This window comes from Platalea leucorodia (assembly GCF_965183815.1).
Source record: "Platalea leucorodia genome assembly, chromosome: 10".
In the NCBI taxonomy this organism is placed as follows: domain Eukaryota; kingdom Metazoa; phylum Chordata; class Aves; order Pelecaniformes; family Threskiornithidae; genus Platalea; species Platalea leucorodia.
In genome coordinates this window covers 20,784,807-20,807,802 of record NC_138832.1, presented here as the reverse complement: position 1 = coordinate 20,807,802, position 22,996 = coordinate 20,784,807, and the positions used below count along the sequence as shown (strand labels likewise).

The window sequence follows — 22,996 nt, the reverse complement described above, 5'->3', positions numbered from 1 at the left end:
CTTTGAAGAAGGTTTCCACATGTAACTAGATAACATCATTCAAATTAGTTTCTCCTGCCCCCAAAACTAAGATCTACATGTAGATAATTCTATCAGAAAGCACCGAGAGATCCATAGCTAGAAGCACTTTCATGAACCAGATGCATCATCTACTAGTTTGCCAGGTTATTGAGGGGAAAGAAAAAAAAAAAAAAAAAAAGTCTCTTACCCAGAGGCTGAGGGCCCCACCTGAATTCAACATTTGCTTAATTCTCAAAGATAACACTGATTGGAAAGATAAATGTTTGGTTAAACAGACTACTTACTCTTTTGCCTGGTTCTCCTTGCTCACCTTTTTCACCTTTTACGCCACCGGGAAGACCCTGGACACACAAACGTCATCTTAAACTGAGCCCACGAGCCAGAGCAGAATGAATTTACAGTTCTGATACAGATGCAACAAAAAAAGAACTAAAAGAGGACTACTCACAGGAGGGCCTTGTGGCCCAGGAAGTCCTGGTGGGCCTGGATCACCTGGAATACCCTGTCAAGCATGGGCAAAGAAAAAAAGGATTAAAGCCTCCATCACTCCCTAGAAGCTCAGTTGATTATTTTAAAAATAGAATCTTTTTTTGCTGTCATTCAGGTTTCCAGGTACTATGAAGAGTAAAGGATCATGTTTATTCTTTTTTTGTGTGGAACTTCAAGTGCATCTATAAATTTTATTAACTGCTCATCCTGTTTACTTAGATGATTCACTCCACTAAGACACAACTGCCTCCTGCGTGCACTGCAGCAGCTGGTTTGGTGGCCTGCAGCTGCTATACAATAATAAAAAGAAGGAAGAAAAAAAGAAAGGAAAGAAAGAAAGAACAAATGCCAGATCCTGCTGAAATTACAGGAGCAACAGTCATTAGATTACTGGTAATTGCTGAAATTGTAAGGCCATCACGATCATTAGTGTGTTCATCAGAAAAGCGTCACACGATCACTGTGTTAAAAAGTTAGGGTTTCTATTTTGTCTTGTTACTCCTTTGTACGAGTTCTTAAAATCTCTTCACCATTAACCTAAAGAAAAGTTACAGGCTATTAAATCCACAAAAGGTTTTTGTGCAGAGTTTCTGTTATTTTCTTGAAGGCCTCTCAGACTTTCATATGCCCATCTATACACTTGATTTTTCAGTCAGAGGTCATCGGTGGAGGTACACACCAGAACTTCATGTGTATTTCACAAAAAAGTAAGTGTAACGTTGACATTTTTTACTGATTGTGTACTACCAAGCATAACCTCTGTTGAAATAAAAACAAATTTTTAAACTTTGAAATCATTGTTAATGTTGGTCAAAGGCAATGCACTCAGACTGTGTAAGTCTTAGTGCTTTAAAAGGAACACAGTTAGAATGCTTTTATTTTGTACATTTATATAACCTAATGCCAGTATAATTAGTCCTTCAGAGATCCCTGATGACAGAGGCAAATTACTCTGACCCTAATAAAGTCAGATGAATTTTTGCTTCGACTACAGCGTGGTCAAAATGTCACCTTGTGTTTTCTTAAAGCTATAAAGACACACAATGCTGCGCTCTACCTTCTGTCCTGCTATCCAGCAAAACAGAGACAAAACCAGAGATCGAGACCTTTCTAGGATGACTGCGCATTGCAAATGTACATCAGTGGATAGCTCTAGGGAATGCCTTAGTGGTGCCTAATGTTCTTCTGAAAGGAAGGGTAACAAATGGTTTTGATCAAGATGAAGGGCAGAATTGTCCTACACCCTGCCAAAATAAAATACTGCTGGGTACCAAAGCTGTCTTCTCTGACACATTTCGCAAGATGAAAGTTGGAAAGCAAGGAACCGATCCAAATACAGATGGAGGAAACTAAAAGTTTAAAGCTCGGTTACCACAGTGACATTTGCAAAATAACCAGAGCATAAAAATGATCACTCACCACTCTTGCCTCAAAATATCTACCTCAACTCTTCTATTACTCAGGGTGATACTTGAGAATACCACAGAAACTTCAGAGAAAACATGAAATCCAGGCACCCATGACCCTGCTGGTGCTGCTCAGATTGTCTATGATTGGCACCCAGAATCAAATGGTACTGTGAAATGTTCCCCAGTGAAGAAGAAAGGAAAAAATGGAATAACTTTAAAAATGGCCACTCTCCCAATGACTTGTTGGCATTTATGGGTGGGGAAGGATCCATACAAATCAAACCAACAGTTTGAGCTTACTGTCATAATATGGCTTGATATTTACTTTTGAGAAGCCAGAAACAGGGAAGGCACTTTATTCAGACCACAAGGAAGAAAGATCTTGGGGCATTCACTAATGACAAAATAAAAGGAGGAAAAAAAAAAAAAAGGAAAAGAAAAAAAAAAGAAGCTGAGTTAAAATTTTTGAAAGACTTCTTCACAATGGATGACACAGCTGGTTAATTAATGGGAATCTGAATCCCCAGACAACTTTGAAAATCCAAGTCTGGGCGTTCCAAGGAATAAGAATATTTTAACTGCTCTTATTGTTACTATGAACTTCCTTTGAAAGAGTTTCTTAAGAATAGTTATTTTACTAAGGCAAGTAACTGAGCTAATATGACTGGCCTGCCTTCTATTAAAGGAAAAGTACTCGGGTCTGAAATAGTCAGGACTTTGAGAAAAATAATAGAACCTCTGCAGCAAGCAGGATGTGAGTATACATGAGCCAAACCAATGGAGGCTGCAGCTTGATCACATGCTCATTGCAGATGGATATAGTTTCCCACTCACCTGATCTCCTTTCTGAAACTCAATGTCATTTGGTCTCTTCTGTTCTCCAATTTGTCCTGGTGGCCCTGGAGGTCCCTGAAGACCTTGTTCACCCTAATGTGCAACAAGATGGCAGTTTGTTACAGGCAATGCAAGCCAAAATGGCATGCATAAGTATTTTGAAAGTAATAAGCAAAAATATCATCATGATCACCTACTCACTTTTTCACCTTTGGGTCCTTGGAAATTCAAACCCATATTACCCTGAAAAAAGTATAACTCATCAGCCCTTAGAAGTCACAAATGAACAGAAAGAAAAACAAAACAGTCCACCACCACCATCAATGAGGGAAAGAAAATACCTTAGGTCCTGGCAGCCCTGGTGGACCAGGAGGTCCCTATTAAAAAAGGAAACAAAAAAAAAGTCATTGCCAAGCACTTTACATGCCCCCTTGCGGGGGGAAAAAAAATGAACAATGTTGCTACTTTGACTCCTGTGCATTATACCCATGTTGACAAGACACCTTGCCTTCCTCTGAGAGCTCTTCCTCATGCTACTCAGCTTCACAAATATGTAAGAAACTAGTTCTTCCTTTAAGTGGGAGAGTCAAATAAAAATAAACAGTCAGGTATTAAACATGAAGGAAAGAATCATCCTGGTCTAAATAAGCTAAATCTTGTCCCTCAGGTCTCACACAAATAAGGAGCATGCGCAAAGATTCAGCCTGATTTAAACGAAAAAGAGGTCTGGGAACAGGCTGAGTGTTTCAAGTGTATCACATTTAAGTGTGTGCAGTGGCAGCTCCACGGTGAACCAAATGCATGGTTGCTGTTGTCTACACACCAAGTCTTGACTACCAAGATCTCTGCACTTTACTGACCTGCCTCTGAGGACATGAAACAAAGAAGTAACTGCCCCATTCAACACTTTAGGGGTAACAGGTTAAAGAAACTTACTGTCAAACCTGGGGGCCCTGGAGGGCCAATTGGACCTGGGATTCCCATGGAGCCGGGTGGGCCCTGTTGAGAAAGTGGAGGAGGCTATGAGAGAGGCAGCTTTGTACGAAAAAAGCAGTGAGACCTTCAAGGTCAAACAAACCCAACAACTGGCACCCCATACATGTCAAATCATAGTAGCTGACCACTAATCTACCAATCTGTCCTTGTGGAAAGGCCTAAAGGAGTGTACACCGGTTAGGAGTGTTCTGCTCTCAACTTCAATACAACTCTGGCTTGGATAAGGGAATACTTTTTTGTTTGTTTTGAACTACTTTTGTGCTTTCTTTCTCTTCATGCACTGAGAGAGAACAACAAAACACTTTGTAATTCCTCCTTTCCCAGACAATAGGGAAGCACAGATCAGAGGAACAGAAATGCTAACAGGCTCAGTCTGGTCGGAATAGCCTGGGGCTTGCCTCTCTGTACCAGGAAATGGGAGTCTCTGGCTTCTGTCCAGTCCGATAGACTCATTTTCTGCTCCCCTTGTTCTTCCACTAAAGCAATGAATGGCTCAGTGGGGAAGCACAGGGCCTGCAGTCACTAGCTTTTTTCAGAGAAGACTGCTGGGAGACCAGAAACACTCTTCAGGAGGTGCAATGTGAGGAGAACAGCTGAGACATTACCCTCTCTTCCCACCATCCAAAATAGTGGCTACAGCCCAGAAAGGCAGATGTTACTTGCTTTACCTCCGGGTGAAGAAGGGAAGGGAACTGATACAGAGGATGTCTAGGAAGGGGGAACAGGCGGGGGAAACAGAGAAGCAAGTAAGTAACTGTGAGTACTGCTGTCTGCTGGATACCACTTTCCTGACCAGGGGACCTTTCTGGCCTCTGGGTCACCCTATTAAGAACAATATGGCAGCACTTACTTTCCCTCCAGCCATAAACTGGAGGTACATTACATGTGAGCCCTGCTTCTCCACATAAACCTATGGATCCCCTAGCTCGAAATGTTCCCATTTTGCTGTAACACAAATACTTTCCATGTTTTCTTTTTGGCAGAACACAGCCTAATAGTACTTTACACAACTTACAGGTATCCCTGGAAGACCTGGAAATCCTGGGTCGCCTTTCTGTCCTGGCAGCAAGGATGTAATTATTTCACCTGCTTCACCCTAGAAGAAAGACAGCTGACTTTAATTAATAGCACATTTTACAATTCTTTATCACCATTCAGACTCCAAAGGACACATAATGCCTCTTAAGACTTTGAGAGACTCAGAGTTATGCTACACCCTAGCAGTACTCATTTAATATAAGTACTAGATTCGCCAAGAATAGCTCTTTTTAGGAGAGATCCTTGCATATTTGGAGGATTCTTTAAATGGCTAAAGTACCGACTATTAAAAGTTCTCTTTTTATACGTACCAATATATCAGCATTGATTTAAATTGCAAAAGATTAGGGGATTGAAATACAAATGCCTCACAAAAAAAAAGAGCCTTTCTAACTCCATGTGAAAGCAAATGGATAGGACACAACAAAAAAAAGGCTCATTCAGCTTTTTCCAGTGTCCCACCTCATGAGGTTAATGCCGAGTATGCTGTTATAATAGTCATGCTTCATGTTCTATATTGAAGCACAGTTTGTTATTGACTTCAGGGAAGATCTTTGTTTTAAATGTATATGTTCTGATCAGCTTGCCTTTTAATATCTTAAAAACAATTGGGAAGAAAAGGAGCAGAGAAAAACAATTCAGCTTAATAGTCACAATTTGCCATCATCAGTGTTATGCTGTCCTCTCAGGAGCTATTGGAATAATTCTGTAGGTCAAGTTTCCTTTCAAATAGATTTGAACCAAAACTGATGTTTTGGCCCATGCTCGAATAGGTCAAGGATACAACAACAACAACAAAACCCTTAAAAAATAAAAGGGGTTCTTAAGGTCCAAAATCAGATTATGAGATTACAATTACAATTATCTTAAGGGCAGGTGTCAGGAGGATGGGGTCAGGCTCTTTTTCAGTGGTGCCCAGTGACAGGATAAGGAGCAATGGGCACAAACTGAAACACGGGAAGTTCTATCTGAATATGAGGAAAAACTTCTTCACTTTGAGGGTGACAGAGCACTGGAACAGGCTGCCCAGAGAGCGTGCAGAATCTCCTTCTCTGGAGATATTCAAAACCTGCCTGGACGCAATCCTGTGCAACCTGCTCTAGGTGAATCTGCTTTAGCAGGGGGGTTGGACTAGATCTCCAGACGTCCCTTCCCAGCCATTCTGTGATTCTGTGACTGCTTATGTTAGGAGAAAAAGCCATCTACATAGTAATCTATACAGTAGAGAGCACCTTTCCAAAAGGAACGCAAGATGATTCTCTTCACTTGATATTTTAAGTTATTATTGCTTAGTCTCCAGTAGCATTCTTGAGCATGCACAGGTAGACTACTGGTGCATTTGGGTGTTCACAGGCATCTTGCTAACTTGATGCCTCACAACACAGACACCGTCCCTCACGCTCCCAAGGAAACCAGCTTGCTACTTCTGGAACTACTGACCCAAACTGCGTAAAGCTACTAGAGAATTTCCAGTTAGTTGTGCTGGAGTAGCCTAGAAACACTAAGCTTTCTGCAGAATGTCACTCCAGATTCCAATGGATGCACATGGTCTTGCAAAAAAGCAAGCAGGTTACTTATGCCAGATCACACTGCACACCCTTGCCTGGTTAGTTCTTCAGTGTGCGAGTACAGAACACTTACCTTCATACCTGGCAGACCAGGGGGTCCCTTTGTTTAAAAGAAACAAAAAATAAAAGAAAGATCAATAGAAATAAATCATTAGTATGTTATTTGCAAACGACTAATCAGATCTACACCATAGGACAAGCATTAAAGATAGAAATCTAAAAAAAGATACAAAACAAGAGAAAAGAAAATTTTTATGATCTTCAGAATCAAATGGAAAAATTAGAGAAGTACTTTCACAGTGAATGCTGAGCATTAAAGGGACTACGTCTCCATTTCCTAGCAATTTGTTTCTTTATTGCCTCCTGTTGTCCATCCTGTCTACTCCATTTTTCTGTTTGTACTTTGGTTCTGACAGTCACTTTGCTGTACATCCTTGTGGTTTATAATGAAAACACCCTACACTGTCTCTTTTTTCTGCTCCATTAATCACCCGTAAGACTCTTTAGATGTACCAGATGACAGTATCAAGATCTTACGTCTCTGACACATATGCATGTATTTGTATTTTTCTGCAGGTTTGGCAAAGCATCTCAGCATGTGAGAATTCAAAGGGCTTTTTATTAGCTTTACCACAGCATGCAGCAGCAAAGCTCACGCTTTTATTGGACATCTAAAATATTCTGATTAACCATTAAAAAAATTAATATATTCTTATTTATTAAAAGACCTACTGCAAAAAGAGGCTGATATTTATCTGATCTTTCACAGCTCTATGCAGAAGTGTTTCAGGATTACAGGTAGCTGATCCAGAAATTTTTTACTTACAGGAGGCCCTTGTAAACCGGGAAAACCTGGACTGCCTGGGAATCCACGCTCTCCCTTAGGGACGAAGAAAACAATTAGCCAAAACCAAACCAAAACATTACAAAACCAGATAAACAAATTTTGACTGAAAAAATCCAGTTTCATTGTTAGCTTATGACTCCAGAGCAGCAAATTGTATTGCAACGAGCTCTAGGATAAACAGTTTGTTAAATTGCACAACTGATTGAAACAGAACTTTCCACATTCAGATATTTCCACATAGTTCCAGGCAAAGTACTATACTACGGAGATCGAAAACACACATAGTGCTATAGAAGATTAACTTCTTTTATAGAAAGATCATAACCTGAAGCTAAGTAACATGTTAGAATGAAAGTGACTCCTTCAAACAGGATACTGAATCGGTATTTTCAATGCAATATTATTAAAAATTAATCACTAAAAAGTCCCACTGTTAGGTAATGAGTTTTCTTTGGTAGCAAGAATCTACTACAAAGATAGCTACTACAAAGTTAGCTATAAAATTAAGGATTAGAACAAAGAACTATATTGGCTGTAGAGTATGAATGTTGCATCTTGGTGCTGGCAATTTCCGGCAAAACTTGTGCTTTAAGTACCAGACCATGACCCCTTCTCTCAGATGTGTGTGTGTAAGTCCGAATTGTCTTGGAATTACCTGCACAACTCAGTAACAGCAAGTACTGCTACACATAATAAACTAAACCTATTGGCTACAGCCAGGAGAACAAGAGCCCTTTATCACATTATTATTGCATTGTTAAGAATTTTAAAGGGATTCCACCTTTGTTCCATTGCATCCTGGGATACCCTGAGGTCCTGGTGGCCCATCTTGTCCTGGTAATCCCTTTAAAGTGGAAAAGAAGAAAGAAGAGTTAGCTTGCAGGATGCTCTTCTGGCCCTGAAAGACAAAAGGGGACAGATTCATATTTATACAGCCCATTCCTACTCACAGGAAGTCCTGGTGTTCCTGGAAATCCTGGAAGGCCTGGCGGTCCCTAGAAGGAAATTAACCACGTATGTTTTAAGCGGAATGGTATGAATGGATGTGCAAAAGGTTTTACCAAGATTTTACTAAATGTAACCTATTGGTGCATATGTAAGTAAAGAAAAACAGAACCATCTGAATCACCTGTAAAGAGAGAATGCCATGCTGGACAGCCATCAAGATTCTTACCCTTCTTGCAGGAAAATATCCACAAAAACATAGAGAAGACAATGCAGAACAACTAAAGTAATAGTATGTAGATATATAGAGAAAATAAATGAACACTCATGGTGGGGAAAATGGATGTGTCCCACTGAAGTTAGAGGCATCAATTGTCACCAGCTGAGGGGTCTGACAAAAAGAAAAAGCAAAGGCACAAAACCTAAAGGATCAACCTCTCCCATATCGACCCTACATATACTGTGTCTGCTTCAGGATAAATTGAAACAAAGTTGCTGGAGAGTGTTTAGGTCCTGTATAGCAAAACAGATCAAATAAGCATTGGGTCTACTCTCCCTAATGAATTTATGAAAGTAACACAAGCAATATCTAGGACTATATTACTTATGCAATCTAATATTACTTATAAAAAGTAATACAATCTCTTCTAGCTGGTAGATAATTACTCTTCAGATTTAAGTTACTTTTTTACCCCCATAAATCACCACTTGTGTGAGGACCCACTCAATGCCTGGCAGTCTCTACCCATAATTCCAATATATCACCCTAAAACTGTGCCATTACTTACTCTGATTCCTTTGGGTCCAATAGGCCCTGGAAGTCCATCATCACCCTAAAAAAAAAATCCACACAAGTTTGCAGTCTGCCTGTCTATCAAATTAAACTGTAAGCACGATAAAATTTCTTCTACGTGTTTGTAGTAAGTGGACTAAAAGTTATATTAGTTGTAATTTCCTGAGTAAAGGGTTCAAAATTATCTTGTTTTGGGCGTTGGACTTTGAATTGAAAAGTATTTGTGACAGCTGATAAACCATGACTTAGAGGAAATGTTTTTAGAAAAATCAAAGCTATTTAAGATTGTTTATAAGCAGATACCAGTCAGGTGCTTTCATCAAATACCCCACAGTGACCTCTTGTGGGCAAAACAAGATATACAAGATTAAATGTGAATGATACTGTACCATTATTTTGTATTATGATAATGCAGAACTTCATATCAAAATCTTGAGGAGAAAAAAAAGACACTTACAGAATAAAAATATAATCAAAGTTTCTAGTCCAAAACTCCTCTGTTGTTTCACTCTTGTCATACCCAATTAATTTTTTCTTTTAGTGCAGACATTCATTTTTTTCTTATCGCCTACCTATTTTTTTCTTTGCTGCTTTTTGATGTGCTTCTGTTAGTTTATGCTGTGAGCATTTACAAAAGAAATGTCAGATCCTGCATAATCTTATGTATATTAAATATAAATGCATTCAGAGGAAGGCTTTTCAACATTTTAGTACTATATTATACCATCTGATCCTAACGACGTAATTCGGTAGCAAATAAAAATAAACTGAAACCCTCCAGGGAAAGCAAGGAGCATTCCTCAGTTGTCTCTGCATAGGCTCAATGATGCCTTCATTTGCCTTGCCCCACCCAAAACCAGCCCAGGAATGCCACCAGGTGCAAACACCAGTTTACCTATGCGGAGGGACCCCTCCGGGCAGCTGACAGCCAAACACCACTCTTATCAGTGAACTAAGCGATGGAGCGCATTATTGCAAGGACTAATAAAACTACATCGCAGCACCTTGCCAAACCTGTTCTTTGACCTTAATCTGCAGTACCTAGTGAAAGGATACAAGTGCACATGCGGTGTTTGCAAGCACGTGTGTAGGTGAAGAATAGGAAACTTAGAGCAATCTTTTGCTCTGGTTGACTATTCAAACTAACCAACCAAAAAAAAAAACCAAACTATGTCATATCCCAACATCTGAAGATTTTGACTATTAAACAAATGATAATCAAGAGTTCTGGAATGATTTAGGATCAGCACGACAAGCAAGCTAACACTACCTAGCATTTTCATGCTATTCAAGTGAATTGGGACTTACCTTCGAGCCTCTTGGACCAGGTGGTCCTTCAGGTCCTGGAAATCCAGGCAAACCTGGCTGTCCTTCCAAGCCTGGGAATCCTCTTTCACCCTACAAAAAGAATAGGTGGTGATGGAGGTGTAACACGACAAAAGCACAAGTTCTGATAGAAAAATTCAGAAAACACATTATCTTTCTGGTTTTCTGTAGGAGGTCATCGTACAGACAAACAAACAAACACTGTGATTAAACATCTCACCTGCTTAGCTACAGAAATTCCTCAACATACACATACATTGTCTTTAATTACACCACTTAAACAGGTTTCATAGGATGTTTATCCAGTATTTAAGCCACCTATTTACCAAAATAATTCAACCACCTGTTTCTCCTGTGCTGCTTAAATACACAGAACTCTCCCCCCTTCCTATAAAAACATAGCTTTATTTAGTTACTAAGTCTCTCCTGAAAGCCCACTTCTGCTGCAATACCTATAAAAACTCTCAGAAGGGCGTAGATTGCTGCTATACCATGAGTGTTGTTTATTATTTCACAGTTGCAATATTGTCATCTGTAATATAAAAGCAACTAAGATCCTGGTCATGCACCGGAGACTAAATACAGAACATAAAAGAGGTTCCAGCCCAAAGTGCTTACAATCTAAACCAAGTGACACAGACACAAGACAGCAAAGAAATAAGGTTTCTTATTCCTTTTATCTGTCACCTCCTGCTAAAATTGTAAGCTTTCAAGCAACAACCATATTTTGCTAAATATTTATGGAATAATTAGCCATGATAGCCCATCAGTAGTGTAACAAACACCATATACCATCATATGCTGCCCTCTAACTTTTTAATGTAGGTTAACAATGTCACTTACCTGCAGTTTCAGAATATGCATAGCTGCAAATTCATAAAATATTTACTTTTATTCCTTGTATGTCATAGATTCACAAAAATCAGTAAATATTAAGGTTGCAATTGGTACAGAAAAGTTAGGAAATACCAGAATTAATGCACCTTTTTGTGCATATATATATCATGGTACGCTTTTCAACTGCGTAAACAGATATTTCGTACAGCTCTGTTACATCAACCAGTCTATATAACTGCTTATAAAACAGGCAGTTTTTCAGCATTATTCCTTATTGCTCTACGGATAGGTTTGGTTTGGTTGGTGGGTTTGGTTCCTACCTGCAAAAAAAACTTCTGCTTATTTACCCCAATTATTTTTTTCGTGACAACTACAGGAACTGCCAAAAAAATATTCCATCCTAACAAGCACCTTAATCACTAGGTTAGAGTTGTGCAGGCTTTTGCACATTCTCTTTAAACCAGTTCATCCTGACTTTTTATTTTCTTGCACCGCTTCAGCAAGAATGGGAGGAGTAGCTCCCACATCTATTATCTGGCAGTCTCCCAGCTATGGCACTCTCTAGGAATTTGGGACATCCCGCCTAGCACTCCTCAGTCGGGTGAAAGAACTGAACCAGCAATCTCACATCTTCAAGAAGACAGCAGCAGAGTACTGAAGACTGGGGACTGCAAGCAGAGAGAAGCATCTAACTGCAGCCTCGAGCACAATATGCAAAAGGCAATATTAAGGCTTTGCTCATCTCCCCTTTGCTGTAAGCAGTTGTATGCTGAGCATGACAGCAGTGTTAAGTCTCATTCGTAAATCCTAATTTTCTCACTGCACTGCTTAGGTAGGTGCTCTGTATTCCACCGTGGGGGGCAGGAACTTAAAAGCTGCATTCAAAACATTTACAAGATGCTGAGATCTCAAAAAATTTTCAGAGAAAATAACAGGGCTTCTCTTCCTGCCTTCTTTTCCAGTACTTGCTATACTGCTTTCTTGGAAACACAAGAGGAAAACCTTTTGGATGAGAGATTAAAGGCTGTGTGCAAGCAAGAGCTGCAACCTTACAGAGGAAATAACTAAGCTGTACTTAGTCCTATCTATATGGTGAGACTCAGAAGGATTCCTTGGACAGGAATGGACAGCTCATTAACTGGTCTGCTGAAGTCGGTTTCCTATTAATTAAAATGTAAACATACTCCTCTTTTACTGTAGGTCACATATTGCTCTCTTATACAGGATAGACATCTTTTCTCCCCTGTAGAAATGCTGAAATTGCATCATAAATTGAGGCTAGCTTAAGTTTGACAGTCAGGGTCCAGACTGACTTTTTGCACACAAAGTGCCAGGCAGTACTTTTGCATGGAGCTCTACAGCTGGCATGCTACCTCATCTGAGAAGCAAGACTGGAGGAGTGCTACTATCTCAGGCCAGGATATGAAAGGGTTAGTGTGTCCCTGAAGGAGAGAGAATGAGGAATTTGGGAGTGCCAGATAAGGAAAACATTAGACAAAGCCAGACTTTAGAGCAAGCTCTGGAAAGAATGCTGTTTGCACACTAAGGAAACACACCTGTGTACAAAAGGGATATCAGATGTGTCAGCTGCTAGCTAGGCTACACAATGCCTACAAATCTCAGCTTGGTCACATTTCTTCACATTTTTGTTAGAGAAAGTGACATCTGCAAATGGTTACTAGGCCAGACTTTTAGCAGAGGGTTGGCCTTGTGTGTTATCTAAGGCTGAAAAACTGTTCTCTAAAATGCAACTACTCTGAGGTCTCCACTCTAAGTAGTCACAGAACTGGGAAGCTAAGGCCTTTAAAGTGAAAGGGAAATGTATGATGCCAAATAGTTAAGCAAGAGAAATACAAGAGGTAACAGATGCTGTTAGTAAACTTCACTATTGAAACTATGAAATGAGTATTTTCCAGGCCCACTTTGAAAGTGAGCAGCAACAATGAGAGCCTTGCATGAGGAAACTGTTGCCAGAGCAACTCCTGTGGAGTTCACCAGCAAATTACCCCCAAGAGCGAACAGATGATTTGAAGGACTACGCTTGGGAACAGCTGAGGGATTACACCAGACACTTCCCAAGCAAACTGTATCAAACTAATTACAGAGGAAATAGCTGCACTATAATCCTATTTTTGATCAAAAAATTGGTTGGAGAAAGAAATGTGAGTAAGTTGGGTAGGGGGAGAAACCAAGCTGATCCAACTTTCTGGAATACAGATCATGTTTGGGTGATTTTTCTAATTGTCTTCTACTTCAAATAGTGTATAGAAAGATTCCATACGTGAGAACAGTTTTCAGACGTTGCTTCTGCCTCCAGACTTTTTCTAGTGCACACCTTGCATATACCATACTGTTTTCATGAAGATTTAGACGCTACAGATTTACCAGGAAAAACTGCCTGCTGCCTTGCAAGAACATATTGAAACTGAAAAGACATTTAAAAAGCCTTCCCCAAAAAGTCAATGCTAAAAAAGGATATTATATCACTGGGGATATACCAAGATTGAAGTCCCTGTATCATGTGCAATGCATTTTCTTATAGATTGAAAAACTGACAGTCACTAGCCACTTTCTCTTGCACAGAAAGAGCTGAGGAAGTCTGGATACTTTTTGCTTCAGACTAGAAGCTACTAAAGAGAAACATAAATAGGAAAGGTTTAGGTCAACTCAGATCTCATTTTCCAGTACTGAAAGTACAAGATTGTTTCCACAGCAGACTAAAGATGCATCAGCTATAACCCATCATTTCTCCTTGGAGGATGGGTGAGGAGTCAGCTTCTGATCTCATTTAGTGATAACTCCAGAGTAGCTGGCAATGCAATTGCCCTCAATCAGCTACAGAGATATGACAAAACCATCAGCTTATAGGCTTGATCATGACTGTTGCTTAGGGGATAGGAAGAAAAAAAATAGTTGGGAAACACCCTAAAATTATGCTTTAAGCTGCAGCAAGATATAGTCAATTAAACTGGTAAACAGAAAAATTTGTCATAGTTCCACATACTCTAACAATACTTCATGAGTATTTAAGAAATCAGGGATAGATGCAGTTGCAAAGCATGCACAAGTAACTTACATTTGTAGAATTTCTTCCTGAAATCTAAAAATATTTATAAATAGAAATTATGGGGAGAGAAACCATATTTATTTACATAGATATGGTATACTTGTAAAAAAAAAAAAAAGACTTAAAAAAATATTCAGGAAAGCAGTAGTTGGACAGCCCATTTTGATGCCTAAATACATGCAAGAGCTTGGCTGTAACATTTGGCAATAGCGGCACGTATTTGTTTCCTACCCTTGCTATGAAAACAGTGAACATCAGAAAGAGTCTAAAGACAGTTAGCTATGAGTGGCTACTTAAAACTAGATTCATTTACAAATGTCTGTAGTAAATTAAAAGATGTACAGCATGGAAGAAGTGATGCAACAGCCAGCCATATTATTCTCTCCCTTTCTAAATGACAGGGTGAAAACAACAGCTGCCTCAAATTCTAATACTAGTCACCATAAATTCTTCCTCATCTTGAAGAACACTGACTAATTTAACAGAATTAGAACTATAGTATCTAATCAAGACCTTATTCTAAACAAACACAACAACCAGCCACAAACAGTAGTGTTAAAGATATAGTTTAATGCAATAAAGAAATCCCCTCTGACATGATCTGTATTCTTCAGATACATCAAATTTCTTCAGAATATCATCTGTGACTTCTTTTGTAAGATGAAACAGTCCAGGTTTAATGGTCAGTGGTCATTTGCCAGGGTTTCATAATACAGGGCCATATTAGTGCAGTTCAGGCCAACGTTTATGAAGCACAGACACCAATCATGTAAATATTCTTGACAAAGTGATTAAAATTCAAGAATTTTTAACTATTTCTTTATAACTTGTATCCATCAGTGAAAAGAAAAGCTGAGCTTGGGTCACATCTGTACTAAATTTTATCCTAATAAAGGCACAAGGAAATAAGCATTTTGAGGACATACACTGATAAGTTTCTTGTGAGACTCAGAGCTCCAGGAATATATATCCAAAGAGCCCAAGAATAAGATACGCTTCCTTTGTAAGGGGTATGGATTTCTTGTATCTGCATAGAAAGGCAAAGTATCTGAAATGCCTTCAGAGCTCAGATACTACAAGCTGTTCTTGCCAGAATCCCAGGCACCAAGCTTGTATGAGATCATATATTAGGACCTTGCAACCCATTTGAATCTTTGGAGTTACACCCCTTACACTGTAGATTAACAAGCCCAGTAAACTTGGCACCTTCTGAAGTTCCTCTTTAAAAGGCCATGGACTAAACTTGTTTAATAACTAAAGAACAGCTTCTTAATCAATTTCTTTAACTTAATTTGAATGGGTAGAACTCAATAGTTCTGCTCAACAAAAACAGCGTAATGTATTTGCAGTTGTAGTATGTAGCAGCTTAAATTTTGAGGGGGGACTGCACCTTAGGTGCTGTGAAAACCACAGTCCCTCCCACCTTAAGCCACATGTTTCTATCACAGCTACACAGATGGTTGTGCTGCAACATAACTTGCATGAAGGAACTGATCAGGCTGAAAACTAACCTAGCTTCCAAAGAAACTTGTTTTCAATGAGATTGGTTCACTGACAGCTCTGAACATGGCCACACAAGCCGCAGAGGAGAAACAGGAATACCTAGCTAAGGCAAGGTATGAAAGCCTATTTCAACAGCAGCACGTACTACCACGTTAAAGCAAAACCACAGTAGTCTTGGGGTCCATGCCCTCTTAGTGACTAAAATGCACGTAGCTTGTTTGCTGTAGCCCTTGGCTCTCAGTCTTCATCAGCTGGAGCAGCTGAGATTCAGTACCACCCCCCTCCTCCCCAGTCTCTGTAGAGCTGATCTTATCAGCACCTTAGGATCTTGTTTTCAGCTGAGGTAAAACCAGCCCAATAATCTACAAGTCTTACTGGTTAGAAATTACTCCATGTGCAATGTTTATTGTGCAATGTTTATTGTGTTTATTTCTTTAGCTAGCTTTTACTCATGAACTAGCTTTTAAGTATTAGATCAGGTTAATTTCAAAACTGCCGAGCAGCATTTATTTAAAACCCAATATTCGTCCAGTTCCTTAAGTGAAAAGCACTTCTCTTCCAGTTGAAAAGTGAAAGCAATTCCTATAAGCACCTGTATATAGCAGCTTAATCATTTAATTCAGTTTTAATAGTCTTACCAGATCCAGTTCACTACTGAGCATCTTACTGTGATTAACAGCACACTGGCTCCCAGCTGCAATCTATTTTTACTGACTTCTCCAGTAAATTCCTCTCATTTCTTCATTATACCATTTTAGACATGTTTGAATTTTACAGTACCCATTTTATATTTAAGTATATAAGGGTGGGCCTGAGCAGAGGAAGAAAACTTTAGTGCACCAGTTTTTGTCAGCTATTGTACTATGGGCTTACTGTGTTTTGCTGCTTCAACAGATAACACGCTACTGATGTTATAAGGGCTCGTGGCAGAGGAAGAGTTAGAACTACTAGCAGCATAGGAGCAGTTAAATAAGTGCTGTGGCTCCCCAAGGCAAGACAAGAAAATAGTTTTCCTATTTGTCACAGTTGAATTTGTATTACTTTACCTGATCTGTTAAAATTTGGAGATCCTGAAGGGAATGCTAGGATGCTTAGGAAGAAGGCTACTTTTGAGTCTCAAAAGGAACGCATTAGGCTCTGCTAAGCTGAACAAAGCAGCACTTAGTTGACTTAATGCAAGTGGACAGCAACTTGGATGCAGAAGCTCGTTGTGGGCCAGAAGTGAAACACATTGGAACAGAAGCACAGGGCTCTGCTGAGTGCATTTGACAAGGCTTTTCCTGTCTTCCCAGTAAAGAACCAAGTTCCATATGCCTGACTTCCAGTAGCTCTACAAGTATATTGCTACATTCTCAATGGAAGAATCAAAGAGGAGATATTATTTAAACAGCTCCTTGTCTAATGCTCTTCATACACCAATTAGGCAAGGAGCTACAGAGTTTGACTCCTGGTTCAGAGGTCACTGGAGAAGGAAGCAGAAACGCCAAATGTCAAGTGTCAAATACAAAGCAACAGCCTGAAACTTGTTGTAGCAGCAGGTTACACTCAACTGGAATAAAGATAACATTTGCAAGAAAGCTGGGCTGAAGATAGTATCAGGTTTGGAAACTTACTTCAAATGTATAAGTAAGTGGTACACTGTATAGTAGAAGACTAGAAAAAGTTTAAGGCTGTAAAAAAAAAAACCACCAAAACCAAAAAAATTAAAGAGAAAGCATCATGGATGTCAGTGATAGAGAACTCTTGTGGTTCCCCAGAGCTGAACTGCTGAATCCATCAATGCATCATATACTGAGGGCTTTGTAATTATAGGGCAACTAACGTAATGGGATGTGTGCGCATATGATCAAACCAGTTACACCGGCAACACATCCTACTTAGGAAATATGGGCTTTGCTTTTCATTATTCTTTTACATAATGTACATGATGGTCTGCAAGCTTCTGAAGGGCTGTTTTTTTAAAAAAACAAAAACAAAACCAACAAATACTCACAAAACAAACAACCCCAAAACCACCTCTGGCATGCTTCAGGATTACACTGTGTTTACCTTGATTTAGGTGGAACATGAATCACAGTTCCCAGATTTCAAAGCGAATCATCCATTCTAAGGATGAAAACTTGCCTTATATCTATCAGTTTAACAAGTGGGAGTCTAAGACACACCCTCCCCCTTCCCTAAGAGGACTCAGACATAAAAAAGACAGAGAAAGCAGCATTACCATAGGTGAAGCTCCGTCTTCCTTTGTGGTTTTATTTTATTAAAAGATTACACTTTGATGAACTTGCAGCCGCACAAGAATTTTCCAGGAAGATGCAGAACCATTATATAAGTATTTGGTCTGATTTTATGCTTGTTTACAGAGGCTTTTTTTTTTTTCCTTCCCCACTCCCTTTTCACAAAAGGTTATCAAGCTTCTCGCTGTTCTGCTCAGCACTTTCTATAATTCACTCCAGAAAAGGCCAACAGAGGTTGGAAACTAAATGTGGAAGAGTTTCTCTTGTGCAGTTCTCCTTAACAATTGGCTAGGACAGCCTGGAGGAGTGGAAACAAAACCCACAATACGTAATGACACTCGAGAGCTTGATCTTGAACAAGGCTCGTGTGCTCCAGTTGTTGACTGTATTTGCACAAAAGGCTCCCTCTAGACTCCAAACAGTCCCAAGATATTCTTTACCAGAGAAAGGTGACTATCTCGATTTCATTAAATGACACTGAAGGACTGGAATATATCAAGCGGGTCACGGTCCCTGCATGTGTAACAGTGGTGTAAAGAGAAAGCTGAATCACTGGGAAAAAATAATTTCTTGTTTTTACTTAGAAAGCCGGAAGATTTACTTCTAGGTTTTCCTTATCCACGCTAGCCAGACAATACCCATTTGCTCACTGAATTTGCAAAATAGCTGTGGCTAGTCCAGAAAAAGGCCAACTTAGAATTACAGAAAGGTTCTCCAAAGCTGGACCTGCTATGATTGTATTGGGAATGTAAGCCTAATGCTTAAGTGCCTTCAAACTAAGCCTGAAATAGTCCTGTGACTTGTGTCATCTGGTTTGGCCACCTGCATTTGAAGACCCTGTAGGAACGCATCAACCAGGTTCATGTTTTGGCTAACCAAATCTAACTCAGAAAGCCTGCTATCAAGGGGATACTGTTCTTCACTAGGTCTGTAAATTGGGAATATACTTGGTGAACTAAAAGCAAGTAAGTGCCAAGGAATGACCTCATCTGTTTGGAGCTATCTGGATGGCAGGTGTGGCACCAAGAACTACTCTGAATTTTGGACATCTGCCTTGTTTAACCTCAGCCAGTAGTAAAATTCTGTGTCAGCACATTATAGCGCCAATGCAGTGACTATTTTACATTACTTCTGTTCCTTTGAGGTTACGCTTGTTTATGCAGTGTCAAAAATAATCTTTGAAATCTGTCAGAAATTAATCTAGAGCACTGAAGCCCTTCTAGAACTTGTTAAGATAGGGTAAGTGGTTTGATAAGACAGGCTTATCGAACTCTTCGTTATCAGTTCACATCTTTAAGACGACTCCATTGTATCTCAAGCAAACTGTTTACAAGTCTGAGTGGAAGTGTTTCAGGCAGTCTCTCCCCCTTGCAGTGATCATATCACATTCATTCCCTGTGACAACAGCAGTTGCATGGCAACTATTTAACCACAATTTACTTACAAGTAGGCTCCCACACTTGAGAAAAGGCTCAATTCAGGCAAGTATTGAGCTGTGTATCTACGTTGCATTGTAACTAAAAGAAATGCTGGGCATCTGCTGTTTCCTCAAAGGACAAAAATTGTAAAACAATACAAGACAATGGTGACAGAAACATGAAGTACTGCACAGATACATTGAGCTTAGGCAGTGAGACTGAAAGTCAAAGCTGCATGGAAGCAGGAAAGCTCTGAGATGCGAACATGCATCTCTTGGCCTTAGGACACGGTCTGGGCAGCCCGAAACAGCCTGTTGCACTGAATGAACCACACAGGGCTGTTTTTTGGGTTGGGGATGGTTTTCACTCTGCTTGATCCAAGAATATGTGTTTGGCCATTAACTAGCTGCTTACTCGGGTGGCAGCTATGTATGTTGGGAAAGCTGTATCTAAATTGTGTCACTTCCACAGTCCAGCTGAGCACCCAGACAGCAACAGCAATCATCTTAGTATGCAACTACACAAGTTATGAGATAAAAAACAGTGCAAGTTCAGAGTACCTTAGCGAGTGTCAACTACATGTGAGCAGGCAATGCAAGAAAAGTGGGAAAGCAAGCCACACTCACTCTGGTTTTAAATTCCCACTGAAGCATTACTAGCATAGCCGTTATTGTACAATCCACGCCTTAGCTTGTCCACTAACTAGTTAGCGTAGGCAGGCCTTAGTAGTAAAAAGGAATTATTTCTATTTTACTAGAATTTGTGTCTTTTCTGGTTTTTTGCTCCCACATAGCTGGAGAAGTTTGTGCCATCATTCCCCATTCTTGAGAAAATAATGATATGAAATTCTGTACGCCATCAGATGGACCAGTCAGTCTGGCTCAATACCTGAAGTTGTTATAACAGTTATGCTCTTTGGCGCATGCCCATACTACAGTCAAAGAAAATAAGACATGAGCAAGAAACAAAAGCTATCATCCATAAGCTTCAGTTATCTGAAGTTGGCATATGGCTCAGTGGTTTGTGTGTTGGTCTGCCAGTAAAAATACAAACTATGAAATATTTACCTTTTCACCTTTTACTCCACTGCAATCACATTTGGATAGAGATGTACATCCATGGCAAGCCTTTAAAGACATAAGAAAAAAATTATTTTTTTAATCAGCATACAACTATACGAAATCGTTAATACTACTAAAAAAGTTAGTTTAAAATGTAAGCCTACAAAGTTTGTCATCTAGCCATTGTACATGTGTTCAGAGCAGATACAGTTAACTGAAAGTTCAATCACCTTTATTAATACCAGTGCTTGTACTTAAGTATATTACAGTTATAGTTTCCCCTGAAATTTAAGACCTTTAAATTTATGCTTAAACACCATTTACTCTAGGGCAAAGCATAATGCAACACCTCTGGCCAAAGGGGCCAGAACTTCAATAAAACAGGCTCTTCAGCACATGCCTCCACTCTGAAAAGAGCCCAGTTATGGTTCCCACCAGTAGATGTCAGGTTTTGCACAAGAGTTTAACCAAGCCTGACGCTTACAGGCATATTTGTGACAGTTATTGGAAAAATACTTACTAAACGATTAATTCCTCCTTCCACAGCTCAGTTACTGAGAAAAGGTTTTTAAAATACCCTAAATTTCATCTAGCTGCATTCACACCCTATTACAAAGCATGACAAGTCAGCTACAACAGTCCCTAGCATAAGGGGAGTGACGGCCAGATATTAAGGGGTCAGGAGGGAGATATGGAAGTTTGATTCACAAAGAAGATCCAAGTTAGGTACCTTTCCATACCACATTTGCTTAGTTTATATTCTGTCACCCTTACCCCAACATGGGATACTCATTAGAGCTCTGTGTTGATTTCAGAGATGAACAGATGTGTTTACAGAAGTGAGATTTCTAGAATAAATGAATTTTTTTTTTCTAGAATGTCTCTACATAATACATATGGACATCCGTTTTCAAACTTCTTTATAATTAAAAACCATGACACACATTAGAAGATACACTACCTGAAATACTTTAAGGTTTAACTTGTTCTGAGAACAGGTACGGCATTGTATAAAAAAAAAAAAAATACAGCACATACCTTAAAAGTTTGAAAAGCTGAGTGTTTGGGGTCCTCCTCCCCCCCCCCCCCTGTAATCTACAGAGAACTATGTACAAAGTTTCAACCAAGCAGGAAACCAGTTGGTGTGTCAGATCTAAAGTACACCCACACTTCAATTCTAGTCTTCATTATCACAGAAGCATTTAGAGACATGACCCATCACCTACCTGGCATTAGGAATGTCCTGGCTCTTAGCCTAAACACACTACCAAGCATCAGACTGAAAACACAAAAGTAGCTTAATTCACCTGGAGCTACACAAGCCCAGGATCAGCTAAAGCATCTTGTAGCAAAAGGCAGAGCTTTAAGTACAGTGGTAATGCTACACAACATGACTAGGGCATCTCTCAAAATCTTCTATTTGGCTTTTGTAATCAGTTTCTTGATTTGATGTATATGCAAATGCAAATTTCTTAGTTAACAGGGGTTTACTGAGCCATTTCCTAAAGTGAAATTGAACCTTACTAGCCAGTTCAGGTTTTCAAAGATCAGACTGGACAAAGCCCTGAGTAACCTGGCCTGACCTCCCAGCTGACCTTGTCTGGAGCAGGGTGTTTGGCTAGGTGCCCTTCTGATGTCCCCCTTCAATCCAAGTTATCCTGTGAATTTGGTATCAGATCCTTTTCACTTTTAAAAGTGGATTTTAAAAAAGCAAGTTCCTTGTGAACCAGTTTTAGGATTAATCTCGTTAACAAAGCTTCACTTAAAAGGGATTAACCTTAGTTACATGCAGTATTCCCTTGCCTCACAGTACAAGCCTAACACAAAGAAATAGCAAGTTACCTAGCTCGCCGTGCAGCAGCGCCGGTTTCTTATTACAAGGATAGCACAGTGAGAGCTACATGAAAATCTCTGCTGCCTCCAAGAGGCAGGGGGAGGAAAATAAAGTATATCGGTACTCATTAAAACCCACCAGAAGCTGTGCAGGGGTAAAAACACACATAGGCTAAAATAACACACATGGAAACATGATCAAGATCCTACACAGCATAAGGAGGATTTATTTAGGTTATGGAACAGAAGAGACTCATTTAGTCTTCCTCGCAGCTTCCAGAGAATGTTTCCAGTAGAAATTTCCTGGGTTTTCAGGTACAAGAGAACTGTTGGGGTGAACAGGGAGAAAAGGAAGCTGGAGGTGAAAAAAGATGGTTCGAGATTACATTGCCCCTTCACAAAACAAGTTAGATGTACACAATTTTGTGAAGGTGAGTTTTTAGACAGTGAAACTCAGTCTCTGCTCTTTGCTACTGTATCTCTACAGTAAAATGGCAGAAAACTCAGCACAGGAAAGGCATGGACCTGTTGGAGCAGGTCCAGAGGATCGTCACAAAAATGCTCAGAGGGCTGGAGCACCTCTCCTGTGAGGAAAGGCTGAGAGAGCTGGGGTTGTTCAGCCTGGAGAAGACAAGGCTCCAGGAAGACCTTATTGCAGCCTTTCAGTACCTGAAGAGGGCTTAGAAGAAAGATGGGGACAACGTTTTTAGCAGGGCCTGTAGCGATAGGACAAGGGGTAATGGCTTTAAACTAAAGAGGGTAGATTTAGACTAG

At 39.7% G+C, this 22,996-nt stretch overlaps 1 protein-coding gene across 1 annotated transcript in view; it reads right to left on the bottom strand.

Annotated features, from left to right (window-relative positions):
* COL4A5 (collagen type IV alpha 5 chain) overlaps positions 1-22,996 on the bottom strand; it is a gene marked incomplete at its 5' end in the record, with an annotated part of 85,554 nt that overhangs the window by 39,192 nt on the left and 23,366 nt on the right. Inside the window, 14 exons of the mRNA XM_082323150.1 lie at positions 306-362; positions 470-523; positions 2,754-2,846; positions 2,955-2,996; positions 3,095-3,130; positions 3,690-3,752; positions 4,765-4,845; positions 6,429-6,455; positions 7,182-7,235; positions 7,984-8,046; positions 8,153-8,197; positions 8,936-8,980; positions 10,249-10,338; positions 20,396-20,455. Coding sequence (XP_082179276.1) covers positions 306-362; positions 470-523; positions 2,754-2,846; positions 2,955-2,996; positions 3,095-3,130; positions 3,690-3,752; positions 4,765-4,845; positions 6,429-6,455; positions 7,182-7,235; positions 7,984-8,046; positions 8,153-8,197; positions 8,936-8,980; positions 10,249-10,338; positions 20,396-20,455 — 810 coding nt within the window. The remainder of the gene's footprint in view (positions 1-305; positions 363-469; positions 524-2,753; positions 2,847-2,954; positions 2,997-3,094; positions 3,131-3,689; positions 3,753-4,764; positions 4,846-6,428; positions 6,456-7,181; positions 7,236-7,983; positions 8,047-8,152; positions 8,198-8,935; positions 8,981-10,248; positions 10,339-20,395; positions 20,456-22,996) is intronic.